At 40.2% G+C, this 21,463-nt stretch overlaps 1 protein-coding gene across 5 annotated transcripts in view; it reads left to right on the top strand.

Moving 5' to 3' along the window:
• LOC138736491 (protein eyes shut homolog) overlaps window positions 1–21,463 on the top strand; it is a 224,388-nt gene that overhangs the window by 46,054 nt on the left and 156,871 nt on the right. For all 5 annotated transcript variants that reach the window (XM_069886117.1, XM_069886120.1, XM_069886119.1 and 2 more), the window contains one exon: window positions 6,702–7,726. In XM_069886117.1, coding sequence (XP_069742218.1) covers window positions 6,934–7,726 — 793 coding nt within the window. In that variant the 5' untranslated portion in view covers window positions 6,702–6,933. The remainder of the gene's footprint in view (window positions 1–6,701; window positions 7,727–21,463) is intronic.

Genomic DNA, 21,463 nt, shown 5'->3' with positions numbered 1-21,463 from the left:
CCACTTTCACCTTCTACCGTGGTGCATAACTCTTCATATTTAACTATCAGTGTAGAATGTGAAACACAATAAGGCTGCAGCTGCAGGAATTTTGAGAAGCCTAAGGGATGCAATGAGACAGGCATCATCTATGGAGAGAAATGGTTAGTCAAGCCTTTGGGTCAGAACTATTGGGAATGTTCAATGGGTCAGGCATCATCTGGTAGATCATAAGCACCAAGACTTGGCGGTCTCAGGATAAGTGATTTACAGCCATGGACCAGGTCAGCCAATGCTGAGGTAAAGGATCACTGCTATGTCAGTCCTGCTTGGGTGGAATGGAGTGCTGGTGGCTAAATCCGGTGGAGCAAAGATGACACCACCAGGTCATCTTCAGCTTGACCTTGGTGTCCAAAGCCAACCTGCCCAGGTGTCAGGAACTAATGGCTTCTGATGCCTTTTGTTAGTTTAGATAAAAGTTGAGGAGATGCGATGGAGAGCAGACAGCAGGATGTGCAGGCTTGAGCTTGGATTTGGATTCAATATGCCCGCTGCTGCTTAACAACATGCTGGAACAAGATAAGATGACTATATTGATGTCTGTAACTACTTTCTATGGTGGCTATAGGAGCAATGGATATGGCAGCTACATGAGATCATGCCTGACTCACTGAATGTATCCAGCTGTTCTCCAAAGCAATTTCTCTTTTTTCACTCTTTATCTCCTTTCTTTTCCAAGATGATGCTTTGTGTGGCTTTGAAACAGCAAGCAAAAGGAAGTTTCCCAATGTATCTTGGCATACATGACATTCAATAAATATGCCTCTTTCAATCTTTTTATTGAGTTTTATAGAACAAGCACACATTGCATGGGGAACACAAGGTGACCAAATATGAAGAATACACGTCCAACTAAACAAGTCTAAATAAATAAATCTAAATCTGTTCAAATAATTTTAGTATTTCAGGTGATGGCTTTTCCTCACAACCAGAAAAGTTTAGAGGTATGAAATACAGGAGTATTGTAAACAAATGGAAGGTTAGGGAGCAGGGATTAACTGACAGAAAGGACAAATGAGCAAGGTAAAGTATTAATATGATGGGGAAAAAAGTAATAAAATAGGTTTGAAAGTCATGAAGGATCAAAGCCAAGGAGGAAGAGTGAAAATTTTGGATGGAGATGCCAGAATTGTAGAAGAGCTGGGACCTTGGAGGATTATGGGTTACCAGAGGCAATGTTGAAACCAGGCCATCCTGTTTATATTTTAGAAGCAGTGGGTTGATTTGCAAATTGGTGATCCCTGCAGCTCGGCCTTCAAAGAATTTTTCCTTCCCTTCTGTCTGACTCGTTGCGCTCCCCAGCAGCAATTGAGAGACACATTAATGAATGGGTTAAGTGTAACACAAAATTCATTGATAAACTAACAATAATGGAATTAACCCCATAAACTTAAACCCCGGACTCCAGCCTTAATAGCAACTCTATACGAACAACAGATTATTATTTGGTGTACGTGGGGGAAAAAACCCCAGACCATTACAATCCAAGCTCAAATGCCCCGAGACATCAATAAAATTCCCAAAACAAAACCCCTATGTCAGTCACATCACATCTGTCAGTCAAGAAGGGACAGTTCACAGATCTGGTCTCCAGGCTTTGGGTTATTTGTTGCCTTGCCCACTGGTCTTTTAGTTTGAGCCTGTATCCAGATGACCGTGTCCCCTATAGGCTTTCAACCCTGCAAGGGGAACACGAGATTTGCTTGAGTTTCCAATGTGGCAACAACCATCTTAACTTCCTTCACCTTGGAATTTTCACCTCCTGGTCACCACGCGAGGTTCCCTTCTCCAAAGCCCTCTTTAGGGTTAACAAGTGACCTTCTATCACACAAGTCCTCTCTTTGGACACCCTGGCTTGAGGGCATGAACTCCTCCTCTTGAAAGGGGACAGGAGAGGTACTTGTCAATCCCATACTCATTCTGGGTATCAGAGTTTCCGAAACAGCTGACAATCGTGGACAAAATAGCTCAGTCTTCCTTTTCCCACTGAAACTACTGGGTGAGCACACTGACCTACAACACCAGATGGTAGTGCTGCTAGCACCCGTGAACAAAGCACCTCAGTTTGTGGCTTGTTGAAGCTGCGGGTGACCGACTGTCTGCAGTCCAATCCACTGACTAACCTCTTCAAAAGAAGCACACTGGGCTTTTAAACTGCCCATCGCACGCTTCCAGATTTCCCCATTGGTGGAGAGAAGTTAAGAGCCATAGGCTTGCTGTCCTTTGACCCCCACGGACTTCCAGTGCGGGGTTCCTGTACTTTGACAGCTGCCAAAGTTCCCTATGGTAGCCCAGTACTATTACAGTCCCAAGTAGCTGTCAAATCCCCTACAGTAGGTTCAGTCCTGTACTCAGTCATGAATAAATTAGTCCAAGGTCCACAACAGACTTCCCACCCAGGAATGCACGCTAATTTATGTCCAGTGGGTTTTACACAATTTGTCAGGCTGAATAGAATGAGCCCAATGTGGGTCTGGACAAGAAGAAAAATGGGGAAGGAGATGGTGAAAGAAAGGAGGAGAGCAACTCCTGAAACACCTTGAATGAAAAGAAAATAATTGCCCGTTGGTTTTCTGTTGCAACAAATTTAACCCTCTTCTACCTTCTGTGACTTTTGAAGCTCAATATTCACTTTGACAAAAAAATGGAGCTGCAGCCTGCCAGCTTTCTGCCAAATATTCTCAAATATTCTCTTTGCCCTTTTCTCTGGGAGTTGTGCAAATCCTTGGGTGACAAATTTTGAGAAATACCAGTGCTTTTCTTTGAAAGTATATTCCAGATGATTAGATAGTTGTGCACCCATCATTCTTGTCAATACAGTTTGTTCCCAGCTCATAGTTTGCTCTTTTAACTCTATCTACAAGATCTGTGTTCAGGATAAAATTAAGCAATCTTCTTCAACATGAGTGAGACTTGAAGGAAGTAATTGCTTAATACTAAATGGCAACAGGAATGGAATATTCAGCTCAGATTCAGTCAACTTGCCCAAAATCAACTGATCGTGGCCTTGGATGAAATCAATAACCACAACCACTCAGGTTAAGAATTCTGAAGATTCCCATCTCTTGTGCAGGAATTTCTCTTTACCCTGAGTCCTAGAATGTCATGTTTCAAAGACACAATCTTTCATTATTCTAAAGTCTTCAAAATATAAGCCTTCTTAATCTAATGCTTTTTTTCATGGGACAGTCTCGTTATAAGAATTGATCTTGTAAGTTGTTATTTTGGCAAAGAAGAGTGAAATTGTACCAAGAACTATAACCTTATTTTGTACTGGTGGCACAGTTAGCACAATCTAATTATAGTGCAAGGACGAGTCCAGGGCTGTTTGTAATGAGCTTGTATGTACCGGTTTGTTAATTAGGTATAATTGAGATGCATGGGTTTAAATGGCTGGATTAGGCTGTTGAACTTCTGCACTACACTAGGTATCTCAATGTTCTCTATGGTTGTCAAACATACAAGAAGTTGCCATGGTGTCTTTAAATAATGTTCCAGTTTTGTGATGTGCAGAGAATAGCCTGAGCCATACTCTCCTATCTTCTGTGAGGGAGATGAAACTGCCTGTGGAAAATTGACTTGGAAATTCAATGACATTGAACTGTATATTTCTGCACCAATAACTGAAAATGAAATTTAGAGTGAAATGCAGCAATTATTTCTGAGTAGTTCAAAAAATGCTGAGCATTTCTCAGGGTGAGTCAAGGGTGTGTGCTTCCAGTCATATAATTTCCTGCACTGAGAAAATTAATCCACCTTGTCCAAGGAGTAATCTTTCTGGGCAACCACGTGTAGTCTGGATTTGGACCCCCACATAACCATTTGGCTGCTTCTTGTCTATCTGTAATTTCTCTTTCCTTTCTACCTTCACCATCCACATTCTGTTATAATACTGATACCCCTTGCCCATCAGCCTCATCTCAGTTGAGATGACATGAACTTTGCCCTTGACATCCTGGCCCCCAAGCTCCCCATCCCCATCATCAACGTACTTCTGTTGTGAACATTCAGATCCTTCTAGCATCTCATGATCCCCTTGGCCAACACTTCCAGGCCATGGTTGATCAACACACCAATACCCCAAGCTCCCAAGACTCGTATCCTCAACTGGTGTTATATATCTTGTTGATTTATCCAATGAGGGTCTCAGTCTTTATCCCCCATCCCACCCTGTTTTCATTCTACAATAAATGGCTAAATCCAGCGTTCAGCTGCACTCATCAAGTCTTCTGCATGGCCTCTGACCACTTACCGACGTTGCTTGCCATCCCCAACGACATGCATGGTACATTTATGTTGAATTCCATTGAGCACACAAAGGAAAATGTGTAACTCCCTTTCAATTATGCTTCAAAATTTTGCAGTGGCTGGTCCATAACTGGTTGTTGGTTCATGATGCAGTGGTCAGATAATGAATGGCCTCAGAGAGTCATTAACATGAGAAAAGGGGGAACAACTGGCTTTCTCTGCTACCTCATTTAAAAATAAATAATCGCCCATCTTTCCAAGCAAGTAATTCTTACGCTATATATTGAGAGAGGAGAGAAATATACTTTCATCTGTTTGAATTCTCTTGGACTTCAGAATCACCAACTCAACTGAGAGAGGAAACAGTTTCTTTAGCAGTAACTGCACCTCTCTTAGAACTCAGTCAGCTGGAGAGAAGTGCATTGTTCCCCAAAGGATTTTGCTTCTCCAAAGCTGAAATCATCATCCATTATGAGTCATTCTCCAAGATGAATCTGCCAAACAACAACGAAAACTCAAAGGGAAGTCAAATTTCAGAATCAATAGAAAGTCTGCATCCTCAATGGAAGACCAATGCTCCTGTGGCAAATTGTACTTCACTTCTTCTTTAATCTAAAAATATACTTCCAATGCCCTGCTGACATTTTTTTCCTCATTAAAAGTATGTTGTATGAATAACTCATTAATCGATTGTGGACTTCAGGAGGAAGTCTGGAAAACACAACCCAGTCCTCATCAAATGCTCAATAGTGTAGAGGGTCCAGTTCAAATTCATGGGTGTCAACTTCTGCAAGGATCTACCTTGGAGGCTCCATGTTGATGCAGAGAAGGCTCACCAGCAGCTATACTTTGTGAGGTGTTGGTTACCAAAGACTTAAAAATGTGAAAAATGGAAAGCATTCTGCTGGTTGCATCACTGCCTGATATGGAGGTGCCAACTCTCTGGACAAGAAAAAAACTCCAGAGGGCTGTTAACTTTGGCCTGTGACATCACGTGCAGCAGACTTCACTCCATCAAGGATATCAACATGAGGCGGGTATCTTAAAAAAACAGCCTCTATCCCACCACCCAGGCCATGCACTCTTCTCTCTGCTACCATTGGGAAATAGGTACAGGAGCCTAAAGACGAGTACTGCTTCTTCCCCGCTGACACCAATTTCTCGAATAATCAATGAACCAAAGACACTGCCTTACTTTGACTTTTCATGTTCTATTTTTTAAATTTATTGTTGTCAGGTGGTTTATATAAATGTTTGCTTTATGATGCTGCCACAAAACCCTGAATTTCGTGACTTGTTCGTGAGAATAAATTCTGATTAGGATTCTGATTTAGATTTTCTCATTAACCCCTCAGAATTCAATGAGCTGTTTATGACATTAATTGCAACTAAACTGGAAATTAAATTCTTAACTGAGTTACAATCATTAAGTTTGAGAATTCAAAACTTTAATGTCTCTAAGCAGTGGTTCTCAACCTTTTTCTTTCCACTCACATAGCACTTATGGCAGAGGGATTACTTAAAGTGATATGTGATTAGTAGGGGATTGCTTAAGATAGTATGTGAGTGGGAAGGGAAGGTTGAGAATCACTACTCCAGACCAAATTGTTACTGAACTATTTTGCTTGAGAAAAATTGTCATTGGCCCATTTTCTTTGGAGTTATAAAACTGCACATCACAAGTAAATTAGGTCTGATTAAAACAATGGTTTTCCAACTTTTTCTTTCCACCTACATACAACCTTAAGCAATCCCTTACTAATCACAGAGAACCTATGGCATAACGAATACTTAAAGTGATATGTGAGTGGACAAAAAGTTTGTGAACCACGGCTCCATAGGATTGATTCAAAGTGGTATAATTAATGATTTTTTTTTAAACAAAAACCTTTTTGGTTGAGAATGCTGACATGAATTCTAACCCAAATCAAACATTCAGGACTCTGTGAGTAGGTGCCAGTATTGTCAAATGTGTAATTGCTGTCGGGTAAATGGATATTGTGATGGACAATTATTCCAGGACTGCAGACAAAGGGGAGCATTTTGGGAAATGATCCATATCACTTATAAGAAAGTAAATTTCAAGTCAAATTACTGTGCATCCAATTTTTAAAAATTATGTAATCAATGTTTTATTCTGGTGTTGAATGGAGATATTTGATGACGTCAATGTATTTTTTAAAAATGAAATTACTTGGTTCTAGAAATAGTGAGGAAATGAAAACAAATAAAAGGATTGTAGAACAGAACAAGATAAATATGCCCATCTTGTTCCCCACTGTTCACAAATGAAGGAATTGGGAATCCAGTGCAAGTCACAGCCTTGCTTCAAGGAAGGATCATTAAGACCCTGAGCTTCTTCAAATTGATTGTTCCTGTGCTTTAATGACTTTATTTCTGTTTTACTTCTTCAGACTCCATTCCAACGTCCTGGTGCATTTGAACAGACAGAATATCAGAGTCGGTACCTTGGAGGGAAGTACATCCTCTTCCAATCTACTAGACGAAGAGACATATATGAAAACCCAGTTGCACATCACGTACTGATTTTCAAATTGCCCGTCACAGTTTGACGATGTTTAAAGGAAAACATTGAGCTTATGGGAAAACAATTTTCATTGTTCTTGATTTTATTGATGAGAGATCATGACAGGCAAAGCTAAAGCCTACGTGATTCGATCAGGCTCCACATACTTCAAAGTTATAACAGCAGTTTGCATCCTGCATTCATTCCAAAACTGCAGGGCAAATGAACGAACAGTACATCAACGAGATGAAGGCATTGAATGGTCAACAGACATAAAAAAACTCCATATCAACTGGACACAAACCAACACTAACTCAGATGTTGACACAGAATGTTGGAGCCTCAGCATGTGGAATATTTCTTTCAGCAATATAATTATTAACTTAGACCAAAATTGCCCTTTGGAAGTGCAATTGGGCGTCACTATTTTTCTTTTGCCGGATCTGTCAGTTGTGATGCATGGCAGGAATCTGGCGAATGTTTCAAGGGCAGAATTTACAAACTGTTCCATGAGGCAATTTCCAAAAACACAACTTTTGTTTGGTGGAAGGGTCCAAAGCACACAACAGATTCACCCAAAGTGGTTGACTATTGGAACACACTTTCTTGTCGAAGTTCAGAATGATGGACTTCCATTATGTAGACTTGGCCTTCGAATTAATCTCACTGTTAAACCAGAAAATTGCCGAGCTTTCCACAACTCAGAACTTTGTTCAAGTCATGGAAAATGTCAGACGCAACCTTGGCAGGCAGCTTATTACTGCCATTGCCACCCTCCATACACTGGACTTTTCTGTGAAGAGTATGATGCCTGTTCTATTGGACCTTGTCTGAATGGAGGTACTTGCATTGATATGAAGGAAGGGCTTGATGGAAATGGTTATGACTGCACATGTCCACCACAATTTTCGGGTATGTAGCCTTTTTTTATTTTATGGCAGTATAAAATTTGATTTCCTGTCATTCTATTCATTGAGAAACATTAAAGGATGTATTTTGTCTCATTGTGCCTATTTTTTCATACTTTGCTTTTCCATAATTCTCTTTTGTCTCAAATTTTCTCCTCCTACTTCTCAATGTGTCTTGGACAATTTATATCTTAATTGTTGTTCCTCTGCTTTTCTCTCTCCTTCTATGACTCTACATAACACACACATGGATGAGCTGATAACAGTGAACTCCCTCAAATACCATTTCTTTTTTTTTCTGTTTTATTGGTCTTTCAGTTCTATACAACAGCTTTTCTTTCCTTCCCATGTGAAATATAAACTCAGAAATAGATGGACTCCACAGAATGGGCACAGAAGTAATCTTTCTCAATGGACATAATGCACAATTGTTCAAGAGTCCAATAGAACTAGGCTCAGGATGTTGAGATATAAAAGTTAAAAGGCTAAGGTGTTTCAAGCTAAGGTTGAAAAGGGTATGGAGAATGGTAAAGCAGTATGAGTAATATTTGGAATTTTTGCCATTGTTCATGTTTTATTTTTAATTGTTTCGTTATCCCCATACAATTCCTCTACAAACCTTCATTGCTGATCTCCCTTGCTTTGGTTCTGCTTTTATCTCGTCAGCTCTGATGCTTTTTGTTCCCATCTTCTCTGTTTTACTCTCTCTCTCCCATGCCCTCCTTGAATGCTATTCCACCATCCTTTCTGGTAAAATAAATTGTTGAGTTGGATGCATTTGAGGTAATTTTGTATTACCATGATTCTTGGCAATAATGCATGTTTATTAAGGTCACTTTTCTATCAGATAATCATGTGGGTCATAGAGTCATTCAACACAAAATGGGTTATTTGATGTGTCATGTCTGTGCTTCTAAGCATATGTATATATTTGTAAATATTGTGAGTACTTTCCCCCACTGATCATTTTGACTTCATCATTCATGTTTCAATACACCTTTATCCTTCCTTCTTTCATTGTCTTATGTTTTAGATTAAAAACTGCCCCCAGCTTTATACTCCAACCCTTGTCCCATCCTCCACTGCACTTTTCCTTTGTTCTTTGCTCCCACCAACACCAATGTTACTGTCAAAGCAGGATTGGTGCCGAACAATATCTTCAACCTGAACCAATTACTTTCCATCTCCTCCTCCTTAAATTTACTCCCTCTTATTTTCCTGTAGAGCTGTTGTTTTCCGTCAAAAGGAGAAACATGAAAGTAAATTTAGAAAATGCTGGAAATCCTCAGCAATTCAGACAGTATATGAGATTAAAGAGTGAGCTAACACTTCAGATTTGTGATCTCATCCAAAAGATGCATGAGGAATACATTCACTGCCGTTCTCACTTTTGGTGTTAGCAATTGGAATCTATGAAGTCAGTTTGAAATTGAATGGAGATGGGGCAAGGTGACCAATTTATCTTCCGGATGTTTCAAGATGATGGGCTTGTTTTATTTGCTGATAAAGATCTTATTCACATAAAAAATACTCAGCATGTATTCAATATGTCAACTGAGGGGGAAGCTGGATATCTAATATCTTCTCAGTAGCACCAAGATGATAGAATCTTATTAGCCAGAGGACTTGGATTTGAGTGAAAATGTGGATGTTATTTGAAAGTCCAGGCGAGCTGCCGCTAACAAGCATGAGCTGAAATGGAATAAATTGCGTTGGCGTACTTTCTCAGCAATCTCTTGCCACTCTGCAATCTGAATAATTAAGTAATGTTATGCATTCCTGCTTTTACGCAATTTCACCATCCTAATAGCACTTTCAACCCAATTTGACTAAGTTGCCAACTTAAATGAAATTGAACAGAGACCAACCAAATAATTGGCTGTTCAAGATTGTATCAAGTAAATATGAGGGTCTCAAGTCCTTTCTTGCTTTTAGATTCCTGCTCTGCTATTTATTTAAAACAGTTAGGCAATATGAGGAGGACAGAAGTCCCTTCCTTTGACCATTACAAATTGCCGATCCTGCTGCTCAAACACATGCAGGTGAATAATCACTTCCTTCATCGGGCCTTTTTGAGCAGTCTGTCATCATCAATATTTCCAGTACCCTTTGAGACTGTTTCTTTAAATTATATGAGACATGGGATTGTTATTTTGATTAATTTCTGAGAGAGAAAATAACTTTTAATAAAAAATAAATAAAATCCTTAAACTTTGTTTTAAAGTGTTCAAATATATTGCTATCTGACTGAGAGGCAAGATAGTCTTCAAGGTAATAATTATGAATGTTTGCAGTCATTTCAGTAATATATCAGACCACCCTCCATCTGATTGAAAACTGAAACTTGCTCCATTCTGACCTTTTTTCTATTTTCATGGGAAGACTGTTTAAATTTCTTTTTAACTTCCATTAGTTATGAAGTTAATGATGTACCTCTGGGATCTAAAGGTGCTGCACAACTCAATATTTTGTTTGAACTTTGCTGATTCTCCAGTCCCATTGGTTACAAGGAAGCCTTCACATGGAGAACATTCAGAAAATGTTGTGGAAAAAAAATGCCTTTATGCATTGCAAATCTTTTGTGCAAAAAAAAGATAAATATGGTTCTTACAGGACAGCATATTGGTTTTGGGCTCCCCGTCGGTTTCGCATCTATGTGAAAACTCCTGGATACGCACAGTGGCATAACATGATGTTCAAATGTCTTGGTGTACCTTGTATATCATTTCACATTGCATGTCATGCCTGCCTTAAAAGGTATGCTTCCGACAGATTCTCCAGTGCACTGGTCTTCTCACACCTATCTCTTTCAAATTGGGTTTACTTTTAACTTCAAGCCATTGAGCCCCAAATAGATGTAGTCGACAGATCTCCCCTACCTCACTCCCCATCATCTGGTTGTAATTCTGATCATCCATCTTGCAGGTAAGTGGCCTGATTTTTGAAGGTCTGGACAAAACTACCTCTCTGCAACCCCTAATCAGGTTCCAAACCTAGTTGTGTGATGGGTGAGTGAGCAGAGGGAAGTGAGTGACCATTGTGCAAGTTCATACCTATTGGGCATGATGCTTTGAGTCATGTGCACAGCAGCTTAATGTGCCTTTTGAGAGGCAAAACTCTTTATTTCAAAATCATTACTAAAAATATTGTTGTAGGATCTTTAAAAGTATGTTTGGATCTTCTCAGCATTGACAAGGTAGTATTTATTGCCCATCTCTTTTCCTTGTGGTTATTGAGACCACACAACTTGAGAATATAGTTATGTTCAGGAAAGAATTGGTCAACAATTATCATTGATTGGATATTCAGGAAATGTTTGGATTTTCAAAAAAAAGTGTTTGCATTTTTTTAAATAATTGCTGGCCCACAAATAATGAACCAGATTTATTGAAGTTGCTTTTGTAATTTGCCTGAATATATCTCAGTTCCACACCTCTGGCTTTCACGGTCTCATACTATATCCAGTGCAACCTATTGTCTGGTTTGATGCTTCACTGACACCATTTAAAAGAAGCCCTCGAGTTAAAAGCAGGAATCTTTATTTAATTGCTGTCAGTACTACTTTTCTTGGACCTGTATTGCCAAGTCGATTCTTTTCAAGGCGTATCAAATTGTCTCCTGAACCGACATTCGCTGACTGTTTCAATAACCATATCTGGTAACATATTCTGCAAATAACCCATGTTTTTTGACATTCCTTTTACTTTCACACAACCTTCCCATTTATTCTGCTGTTTGATAGTTGACCATCATAAACAAAGTCCCTGGATCAATGTATCAAGTTGTCTTCATTCCATTTCTGACAATACCTCAGACCTCTTGGCATTTCCAAATTCTGAGCCTATCGCTGACTTAACAACTCTCAAACTCTGGCAGTTGGCTGCAGTGTTCATTGATCCAGCAGAAATCTAAGAATCTTAAAGAACTTGTAAATACTTCCCTAAAGTTGAGAGGTTATTTAAGTTGTTTTACTGTATCAGCAAGGTGTGCCAGTTATTTCAGATTCGGCTGACCATGTGAGAGAGAATCAGTTTGCACCTTTGCATGATCCAAGTAAACCATTTATATTTGCTAAATGGCATGAATAATCAAGTTATGTGATTACACAAACTGAAAGCTGAAAATGATGCAGCTCAATATCCAGATTCCAGATACTGGAGAAGTGTTGAAGTGCAAGGATTGTTGGTGATATGCAATCAAGTGAGCTGCCAACTATTTGGTAGAAACTGAGCTAAAACACACAAAAGTTGAATAGTGGGTGATTGGAAAACAAGAAGACATGAAAGCCAAGGGGACAGTTGACACTTTCCATCAGGTAACTGCGGTCCACATATGGGAGGATTGCCAATGAGGGATGATGCTTTTGGAGAGAAAACCATTTTGATTGAAAGCAACAAACCAGAGAACTGAGACTAAACCAAAAAACAGCTAAGTAAAGGGCTATTTCATCAGCTCATTCTGCTCTGCAAACACCTCACTTTGCTACTCTTTATTATTCAATCAACATATCTCTTTTATTGAAAATATAAATAAAACTGCAGATGCTAAAAATGTGAAATAAAGGATAGGAAATGCGCGAGTGCAGCAGACCAGGGAGTAACTGTGCAAAGAGAAACAGAGTTAATGTTTCCAAGTTGAAAACCCTTAATCAGAACCTGACAATGTGTTTTCAAAATGAAGCATTATCTTTTTGTCTTTCCGGAGATGTTGGCTGATCAGCAATATTTGTTTTTATTCTTTTCTCCTGCATACAAGTTGCCCTCAAATATAACTGCATCATTCAGGTCAACTATTCTTTGTGGCTGTAAGTAACACACTCTCACCACTCACCAGGTGAAGCTATTTCTAGTGATTTTTTAATGGAAGTAAAAATGGTGTGTAAAGAGATCAGATACTATTTATTGTCATGTAATATTACAATAAGTCACCTTTAGTCTGCCAAAGGCAGATAGAGATTCACTATTAATATTGCCCAGTGTCCCTCAAAGTCAGAGAAAGAGAAGCAAAAGAGAGTCACCTCAGAGTCACTGAGTGTCCATTGATTCACCTCCAGTACTCCTGCAGTCTCTGCAGCTGTACAATTCTCCAGTTCAAATGGAAATGAGGGTCGTATGAACATGGAAAATGTCCCTTTTCCCTCCCACTCCACTGAGCTCGTTACCCATTCTCATCCCTCTTCCTTTGACTTCCAACCCTCCATCCACATCTCTCCACTGGATTCTTCCACTTTATCCTGTCACCCCACATGCCACTCTTTGGTTCTATCTGGTCTCTCTTTCCAGCATTATTCTCATCTTCTCTCAGATTACAGCACTGGCTTTGTCTTTTACTATTCCACCTCGTATCTTCCTCCACCTGACCCCTTTGGTTTTTTTTTTGTGCTGTTTTCCTTTTCCTGTCTTCTGCGAATTTACTGCCTCCATCCATCTTGTATCATCTCCACCTGGTTTACCAGTCTTACATGGGGCTCCTCTTGCTTCCCAACCATCCCTGTCTCTTAAAACTGGCTTCTTCAATTTATCTCCCATCCCTATAAAGAGCCTCAGCTCAAAACACTGACCATCCGTTTTCTCCTACTGATGTTGCTTGACCCGGTCAGTTCCTCTAGCAGAGTGTATTTAGCCTCTTTAGTGTTTAAGAGGGTGTTCGTTTCACAGTGCCTGCAAATCATCGCATGTGAGCAGCACTTTAAAGACATAAAATTGATTTTAAAAACATTCATCTCCCTTAAACTTCTCTAAACCTCTCCTTCAGCGGGCAGCATGACAGTCAGTTTGTGCAGAAGAAATTTTTACAAATAACCACTAAAGCTACATCATGGGACAAAGCCTTAAGAATCAAGGAAGTAGATTTAAGACAGAGATGAGGAAGAACTGCTTCTCCAGAGAGTGATGAATCTGTGGAATTCTTTGCTCAAAGAAGAGGAGGCTGCTTCATTAAATATAGCTTAGGCACAGACAGAAAGATTTTTTGCATCGCTGGAGAATGAAGAGTCATGAGGGAAAAAAAGAGGGGTAAGTAGAGCTGAGTCCATGGCCAGATCAGTCCTAATCTTGTTAAATGCTGGAGTAGTCTCAACAGGCCAGAATTATATTTCTTATTATGTTCTTGAATGGTATTATCTTCAGTAGAATGACTGTCCAAAAATTATTCATCTGCTTAAAATGGTATGAGAGAAACTTTATCAGGGGTCACAGAAAGTGGTGAGTACCTGGAAAGCTCTGGGAATCATGGAAGCAAATGTTCTAACAGCACTTTAGATGAGTACTTGAATCACCTCAGTACAGAAAGCTATGGGCCAAATGCTGTAAATGTAATTAACACAGATGTTTCCTCATTGGTTGGCATGGACGTCATGATAATCAAATGTCCTATTTCCACATTTGCATGACCAAGTGAGTCATAAAATTGCTCATTGAACAAAACCACCTCAACAGTTCTAAATTATTGAATGATGTATTTTCTTGTAAGCCAGACCATTGGGGTATGAACAGATTTTAGGCTTAATTCCAAATTTCTGATCCATTGGTGAACATCTACCAAATAAGCTTCAATGTACCCAATGAAGCATTATGCTGATGGCTCCACCTGACACACACTGGGACAAAAAAAAACACCTTTGCTCAATGCATGGCACCTTCATTATGATGAGTAACTGAACTGGAAAATAAAGCAGAGATGCCTCAAGTGGAAAGCTCTATCATGATCTGCTGACAATTCAGATCCACACTTGGTTGGAAAGTACACATTCAGTTGTTTGAAGATAAACAGATGGAAAATGCTTTGGCTGCTGGATTTGGCCAGTGGAGTAGACACGGTAACAGTAAGTGAACTTTATTTGTGTGAAGTCCATCCCATTGGATGCATTATATGCTTTTACACCTACCGAAATTTGGACCCCAAAGGCACTGGGATAATGCCAGTCACTCTGTCTCTGTGGAATCTTCTAAATTCACTGGAAGATGTGAGCCAATATCGCTGTCTTATCCCAGACCAATAGATCCAGCACTGAGGCTCCAATTACACGTAGGTGGCACATTTGGGCAAGTCACATGTTATGTATGCCTGACACCAATCTCTTGAAGCACACGTTCATGGTCACACCTGGTGCTCCTGGGTGATCTCCCCTCCAAGCTAAGCAGGCTCAGGCCTGGTCAGTACTTGGAGGGGAGACTGCCTGGGGCACCAGATGCTGTAGGTTTCTGTGGGGGCTGCTGGACAAGTGTTGACTCTCTGCCTTCCTTTCGGTGGGCAAAAGTTGAAGAATTTTATGTATGTTACATTCTAAATATAGTATTAAATGACAATAATGGAACCTTCACCTTCATGTTAAATTATGGGAAGAGATTAGCAGGCAAACAGACAAGAATGTTCAAGGATGTTGAAGGATTCAAGCTGCATTGTTAGTTCAATAGTATTACAGTGCCAGTCACCTGGGTTCAAATCCGGTGATGTATGTCAGGAGTTTGTAAGTTCTTCCTGTGTCGACATGGGTTTCCTCCAGGTGTTCCTATTTCCTCTCACTCTCCAAAAAATGTTTTTAGGTTAATTGGTGTTTTGGATGGTATAGCTTTGTGGGGCTTTCTGTCCAAATTTAAACGTTTTCAAGCTATCATTGATTTTGATACTCTATGGCATGGGTGTCAAACTCAAATTCACGGAGGGCCAAAATTTAAAACTTGGACTAAGTCGAGGGCCGAACTAAATATTTATTGAAAATTTTCAACAACATCTGCATGTTTTCTCTTCTTTCAACATATGTAATGTTAAACTTTAGGATATAACTTTAGGAGGATAATGTTACAGGTCAGGAGTAGGTAGCTCAAGTTCACCCTTTGATTGACCTGAGGGAAACCTATTTGGTCCCTGTGGAGATGTAGTCAGCATTCACAGGCTGTGTCCATTTTGGCCTGCATCAGGACTCAGCATTTCCTGCTCACTCCTCAGGCTCTAGGCCTCTATTCACCCTCAACCCACCATCCCTCTACCTGACCAGTCCTTTACCCAACCTCTACTCGCCCCTCATTCCACTCGCTCTGCCTCTACCCACCCCATCCTATACACGCCCCTCTACTGCCTCTCCCCTCAACCTGTTCCTCCCTCTACCCATCTCTCACCCTCTAATCACCCCTCCCCTACTCACCATGCCCCTCCCCTTTTACCTCTTCCCTATCCACCCCTCCTTCTACTCATCCCTCCCTCTAACTGCCCCTCACACCACCATAACTTCCCCTGCCCATTTCTCCTCACCTACACCCTCTGCCCACCCCTGCTTACCCACCCACTCAGGCCCAGCACGCTGCCGATCAGCCTTTGCGGACAGCCACCATCTCTCTCTTCACGTGCAGGGCCGAACCAGCCGTCCCTGGGGTCCGTGCGGGTGCAAGAACTGAAGGCCGTGGCGACCGGGAGAAGTGTGCTCGCGCTGTGGAAGGGCCATCCGGAGCCAGTCGCGCGGGGCTCGCTCTGCCCGGGGGCCGTGCGCAGCCTGCCATGCCCGTCGCGCCGACAGGAAATCACAGGCGCTCGCCCATCCGCTGCACCGCTCGACAGGTGGGAGAAGTGACTGGTTGCGCGGGGAGCCTTCCAACTGGCTTGCCGGCTGATGACATCGACAGACTTCTCATGTTACAATTTCTCGTGTTACAATGGGATGTGCAATGAAGGGGGAGGATGGTGGGGGTGACATTACCAAAAAACAGCATCGGCTCTCGCTGCAGGGCGGACCACCTCTAATACATTTTTGAAATGATCTTGCGGGCCAAATATAATTATATCGCGGGCCAGAGTTTGACATGTGTGCTCTATGGTTACACACTCTGTAGGTAAATACTCTGTTCGTATACATAGAGGATCCATAGTCAGTAATGTGACAGTGGCGGCATGAGGCACTTGTAGCGAAGTATCAAAACAATAACAGATCACAAGACAGCCTTGCAAGTGAACAACAATCATGCCTCCCTTCCAACAGACTGAACATTTTCTGTACACGTTTTGACGTGAAGAACAGGACTTTTGCCAAGCAGAGGCAGAGGTGAAGAGAATCCTTTGCAGGATGAACCCACTGAAGGCAGCGGGGCCAAACAACATACTGGTTGGGTACTGAAAGATAGGGCAGACTAATTGTTGGAGGTATTTACGGATATCTTCAACACGTCATTGCAGCAGACCATCACACGGGTTTCAAGGCAGCCACCATCATCCTAATTCCAAAGAGGTTGCAGTAATAGGCCTCAATGACTACAGGCCACTGGCATTGACCTCTACCATTGTGAAATGCTTCGAGTCTCTGGTGATGGAACACCTCCCAGAGACACTGGACCCATTTCAATTTGCCTACTTTTCCACTGATGATGGTGCAGCCTTGTCCCTCCACTCCATCCTGACCCACCTGGAGAATAACGCTTCATATGCCAGGTTGTAGTTCGTTGATTTCAACTCACAATTTCAGATGTTTATTTCAGAAGGGCTGGTGGAGAAACTGTTTTCTCTTGAACTCAACACCTCTCTCTGTAATAGAATTCCTAACAGAAAGACTACAGTTTGGCCTGATTGGCAGCATAATGTTGAGCACCATCACACTAACCACTGGTGCACTTCAGGCTGGGTGCTCAGCCCTCTCCTGTAACGTGAACGATCCATGACTGCGTCACCAAATCCAGCTCCAACAGAGTCATAAAGTCTGCAAATGACACAACAGTAGTTGGCCTCATCAACAAGAATGATGAATTGCACTTCAGAGAAGGTGGAAAATATCATAAAATGGCTTAAGAATAATAAACGGAGTTCCATGTGGACAAGATAAAGGAGATAATAGTGGACTTCAAGAGGACCAGGGATGACCATCCTTCACTTATGGTCTGAAGAGTGTGGTGAATCTGTGTTGTGCTGTCAATCTCTCGCTGTGCTTAGTCTGCTTTACTGACATTGGTCGTGTATTATCTCAACCACTAAAAACACTGCCCTTGGGTATAACTGTGTATGCACCTATTGTCTTTCATTATTGTACCACTAGTTTCTGCTAATAAAAGCCTTTGTCTTCTTCATTAACTGGCACTTCAATGAGGTTGTGCAAAATTATTGAGGACCCCTTTCACCCTGTACACACCATCTTTTATTTGCTCTCATTGGGAAAGAGATGCAAGAGTATCAGAGCCAGCACCACGAGGCTGAGGAATAGCTTTGTCCTTAACATAACATAACATAACAATTACAGCACGGAAACAGGCCATTAGGCCCTTCTAGTCCGCACCGAACCAAACACCCCTTTCTAGTCCCACCTCCCTGCACAATGCCCATAACCCTCCATCTTCTTCTCATCCATATACCTGTCCAACCTTTTCTTAAATAATACAATTGACTCCGCCGCCACTATTTCTCCCGGAAGCTCATTCCACACGGCTACCACTCTCTGAGTAAAGAAGTTCCCCCTCATGTTACCTCTAAACCTCTGCCCCTTAATTCTTAACTCATGTCCTCTTGTCTTAATCTTTCCTCCTCTTAACAGAAATAGTCTATCCACATCCACTCTGTCTATCCCTTTCATAATCTTAAATACTTCTATCAAATCCCCTCTCAACCTTCTACGCTCCAAAGAATAAAGACCTAATCTGTCCAATCTCTCCCTATACTCTAGATGCTTAAACCCAGGTAACATTCTGGTAAACCTTCTCTGCACTCTCTCCACTCTGTTTATATCCTTCCTATAATTAGGCGACCAGAACTGCACACAGAACTCCAAATTAGGCCGCACCAACGTTTTATACAATCTCAACATCACCTCCCAACTCCTATATTCCATGCAATGATTGATAAAGGCCAGCATACTAAAAGCCTTCTTCACCACCCTATTCACGTGAGTTTCTACCTTCAGGGAACGATGTACCGTTACTCCTAAATCTTTCTGCTCTTCTGTATTCCTCAATGCTTTCCCATTTACCACGTATGTCCTATTCTGATTCTTCTTACCAAAATGAAGCACCTCACACTTATCAGCATTAAATTCCATCTGCCATTTTTCAGCCCACTTTTCTAAGCAGCCCAAATCCCTCTGCAATCCTTGAAAACCTTCTTCATTATCCATTATTCCACCTATCTTAGTATCATCTGCATATTTACTAATCCAATTCACCACCCCATCATCTAGATCATTAATGTATATAACGAACAACAATGGGCCCAATACAGATCCTTGAGGCACACCACTGGTCACCGGCCTCCAACCTGACAGACAATTATCCACTACCACTCTCTGGCCTCTCCCTTTCAGCCAATGTTCAATCCATTTGACAATCTCAAAATTTATACCTAAAGACTGCACCTTCCTAACTAACCTTCCATGTGGTACCTTATCGAAGGCCTTACTGAAGTCTATATAGAAGTGAGCAGTGAGAATGCTGAACGACCAAAGGAACCACTCACACTAACCATCTGAGACTCTCATATTCATGAAACTATAGTTATTTAGATGAATACTTGTCCTGCATATCTATTGTTTGTCTGTATGTCTGGTTGTATGTGGTCATGTTTTGCACTGAGGATCAAAGAACACTGTTTCATCAGGCTGCACATGTACAATCAGATACCAATAAATTTGACTTGGCACTACACGTTATTAGCTCAGTAGTGAAGAGAATGGAGATCATCAAGTTCCTTGGAGAGCACTTGAGAAGTGACCTATTGTGGACACAACATCTCCTCACTTCTCAGCAAGGTGCAACAATGACTACGCTTCCTGACAAGCCTGAGGTGGGCAAGGCTACCGGCCGTCATTCTGCCAACTTTCTATAAAATCTATCGAGAATGTCCTGCATCACAGTGTAGGACGGTTGATACGATTGGGCAATGGATGATATGTCAATCCACAGGTCCATAAAAGCAGCAGAGAAGATCACTGGTGTCTCTCTCTTCCCCCGTCGATGTGATTTACTGGGATCATTGTTAAGAGGGTTCACAAAATCTGTGATGATCCACACCACCCCACACATAGCTACTTCCTGCTACTCCTTTCAGGAAAGAGATACATAAGTATCAGAGCCAGAATCACAAAACTGAGAAATAACTTCTTGCCATGGGCAGTGAGACAGCTAAATCTCTGTCCAACTGCTAAAGCCACCCACACCCACACCCAATCATGATAATATTCTATGAATAGACCTCACATCTTTTAAATTTGAAACTTTCTATTTATAATGTTGTATCTAATTTTCTCCAAACTTAAATAGGACATTACATCATGTTACCACTGTGTATGAGTAGGTGAAGAGTCACCTTTCCATTTCATTAAAATTGTTCATCTGGCTATCAACATGATAAAAGCAAAAACTTTCTCTTGCGCTGCAGACAGAAGTATGTCCAGTTCACAAGTAAAATTGAACAAGACAGTTAAAGGGGATGGTTCAATTTTGATTTTAAAAATCAATGATAAAGATTGAAAAATGTTTTCCCAAAATCTTTCTAAATTGAGACACTCCCAAAACATATGAATCAATGATGATTCAAAAATTTTGCACTTCTCTCACACAATGGATCAACGTCTACATAAAAATGAGATAATTTGAGTTTGCACATATGTATTTTATGTACCACCTTAAATTGTAATAAACAGAATGAAGATTCATTAATCAAACTAAGAGCAGAGTACCAGTCTTCATCTGAAAATGTTATATTGTGTTTATGTTCCCATTCATTCTTAATCCCAGCCATTGAGGTTGATCTTAAATCCAATAAATGTTATAAATATATGATATTAATCCACCATGAACAAACGGTAAATTAAATAAAATATCAAAAATATTTACATTTGCGATTCAAGGAAAATCATGTAATTTTGACTGAATAAAATGGCTAACTGGTAAATATCTAAAGAAATGTCTATTAGAAAGATTAAATTTAGCTGACAGTTGTTCAAAGGAGGCAAAGTTATCTTTAATAAAAATATTTTTTATCAGTTTTGATACCTAATCTGTACCATTCCTTAAAGCCTGTGTCTAATACAGATGGTTAAAAAAGATGGTTATCTATAATGGGACTAGCAAGAGATAAACTGTTGTAACCAACGAATTTCCTAAATTGAGCCTATATTGACAACCTATTTCTCATTATTGGATTATGTGTCAATTTAAAAAAGGAAAAGTGTAAAATGGAACCTAAAATTGCCAACATAGATGATTTTTTCAAAAACTTCACTTCCATCTCTCCCCAAAAAGGGCAATTCACTAATTTGTCAAAATATAATAATAAAACTAAATTGTGTATATTAATTGCCCAACAATAAAATTGAAAATTTGCAAGTGATAATCCCCCGATAGCTAGTTTTTTGAAGATGGGCTTTGTTTATACATGATTGTTTTCCCTGCTAGGTATATGAGGAAATAACCAAATCTAATGAGTTAAAGAAAGATTTCAGAATGAAATTTGGTGAGGCTTGAAAAAAGAACAGAAATGTAGGTAAAATGTTAATTTTTATGGAATTAATATATCCAGTCATTGTAAGATAATAATACTTTAATCTGATTAAGTAATACTAAGAAAACTTATTTCAATAAATTTTTATAACATTTTGTAATTTTAATTCCTATGCATTGAAATTGGTCTTCCAGTATGTTCAACAGAAAATTATGATACATTGAAAAATATACTTTTGTTTACTCTTGTACAAATGTAATTTATAACCCAAAAACTGGTCAAATTGGGCAAGCATAATTAATATATTTGGTATAGAAACCTCTAGATTTGAAAT

This window comes from Narcine bancroftii, chromosome 6, assembly GCF_036971445.1.
Source record: "Narcine bancroftii isolate sNarBan1 chromosome 6, sNarBan1.hap1, whole genome shotgun sequence".
Lineage (NCBI taxonomy): Eukaryota > Metazoa > Chordata > Chondrichthyes > Torpediniformes > Narcinidae > Narcine > Narcine bancroftii.
This window is presented reverse-complemented; position numbering and strand designations above follow the sequence as displayed.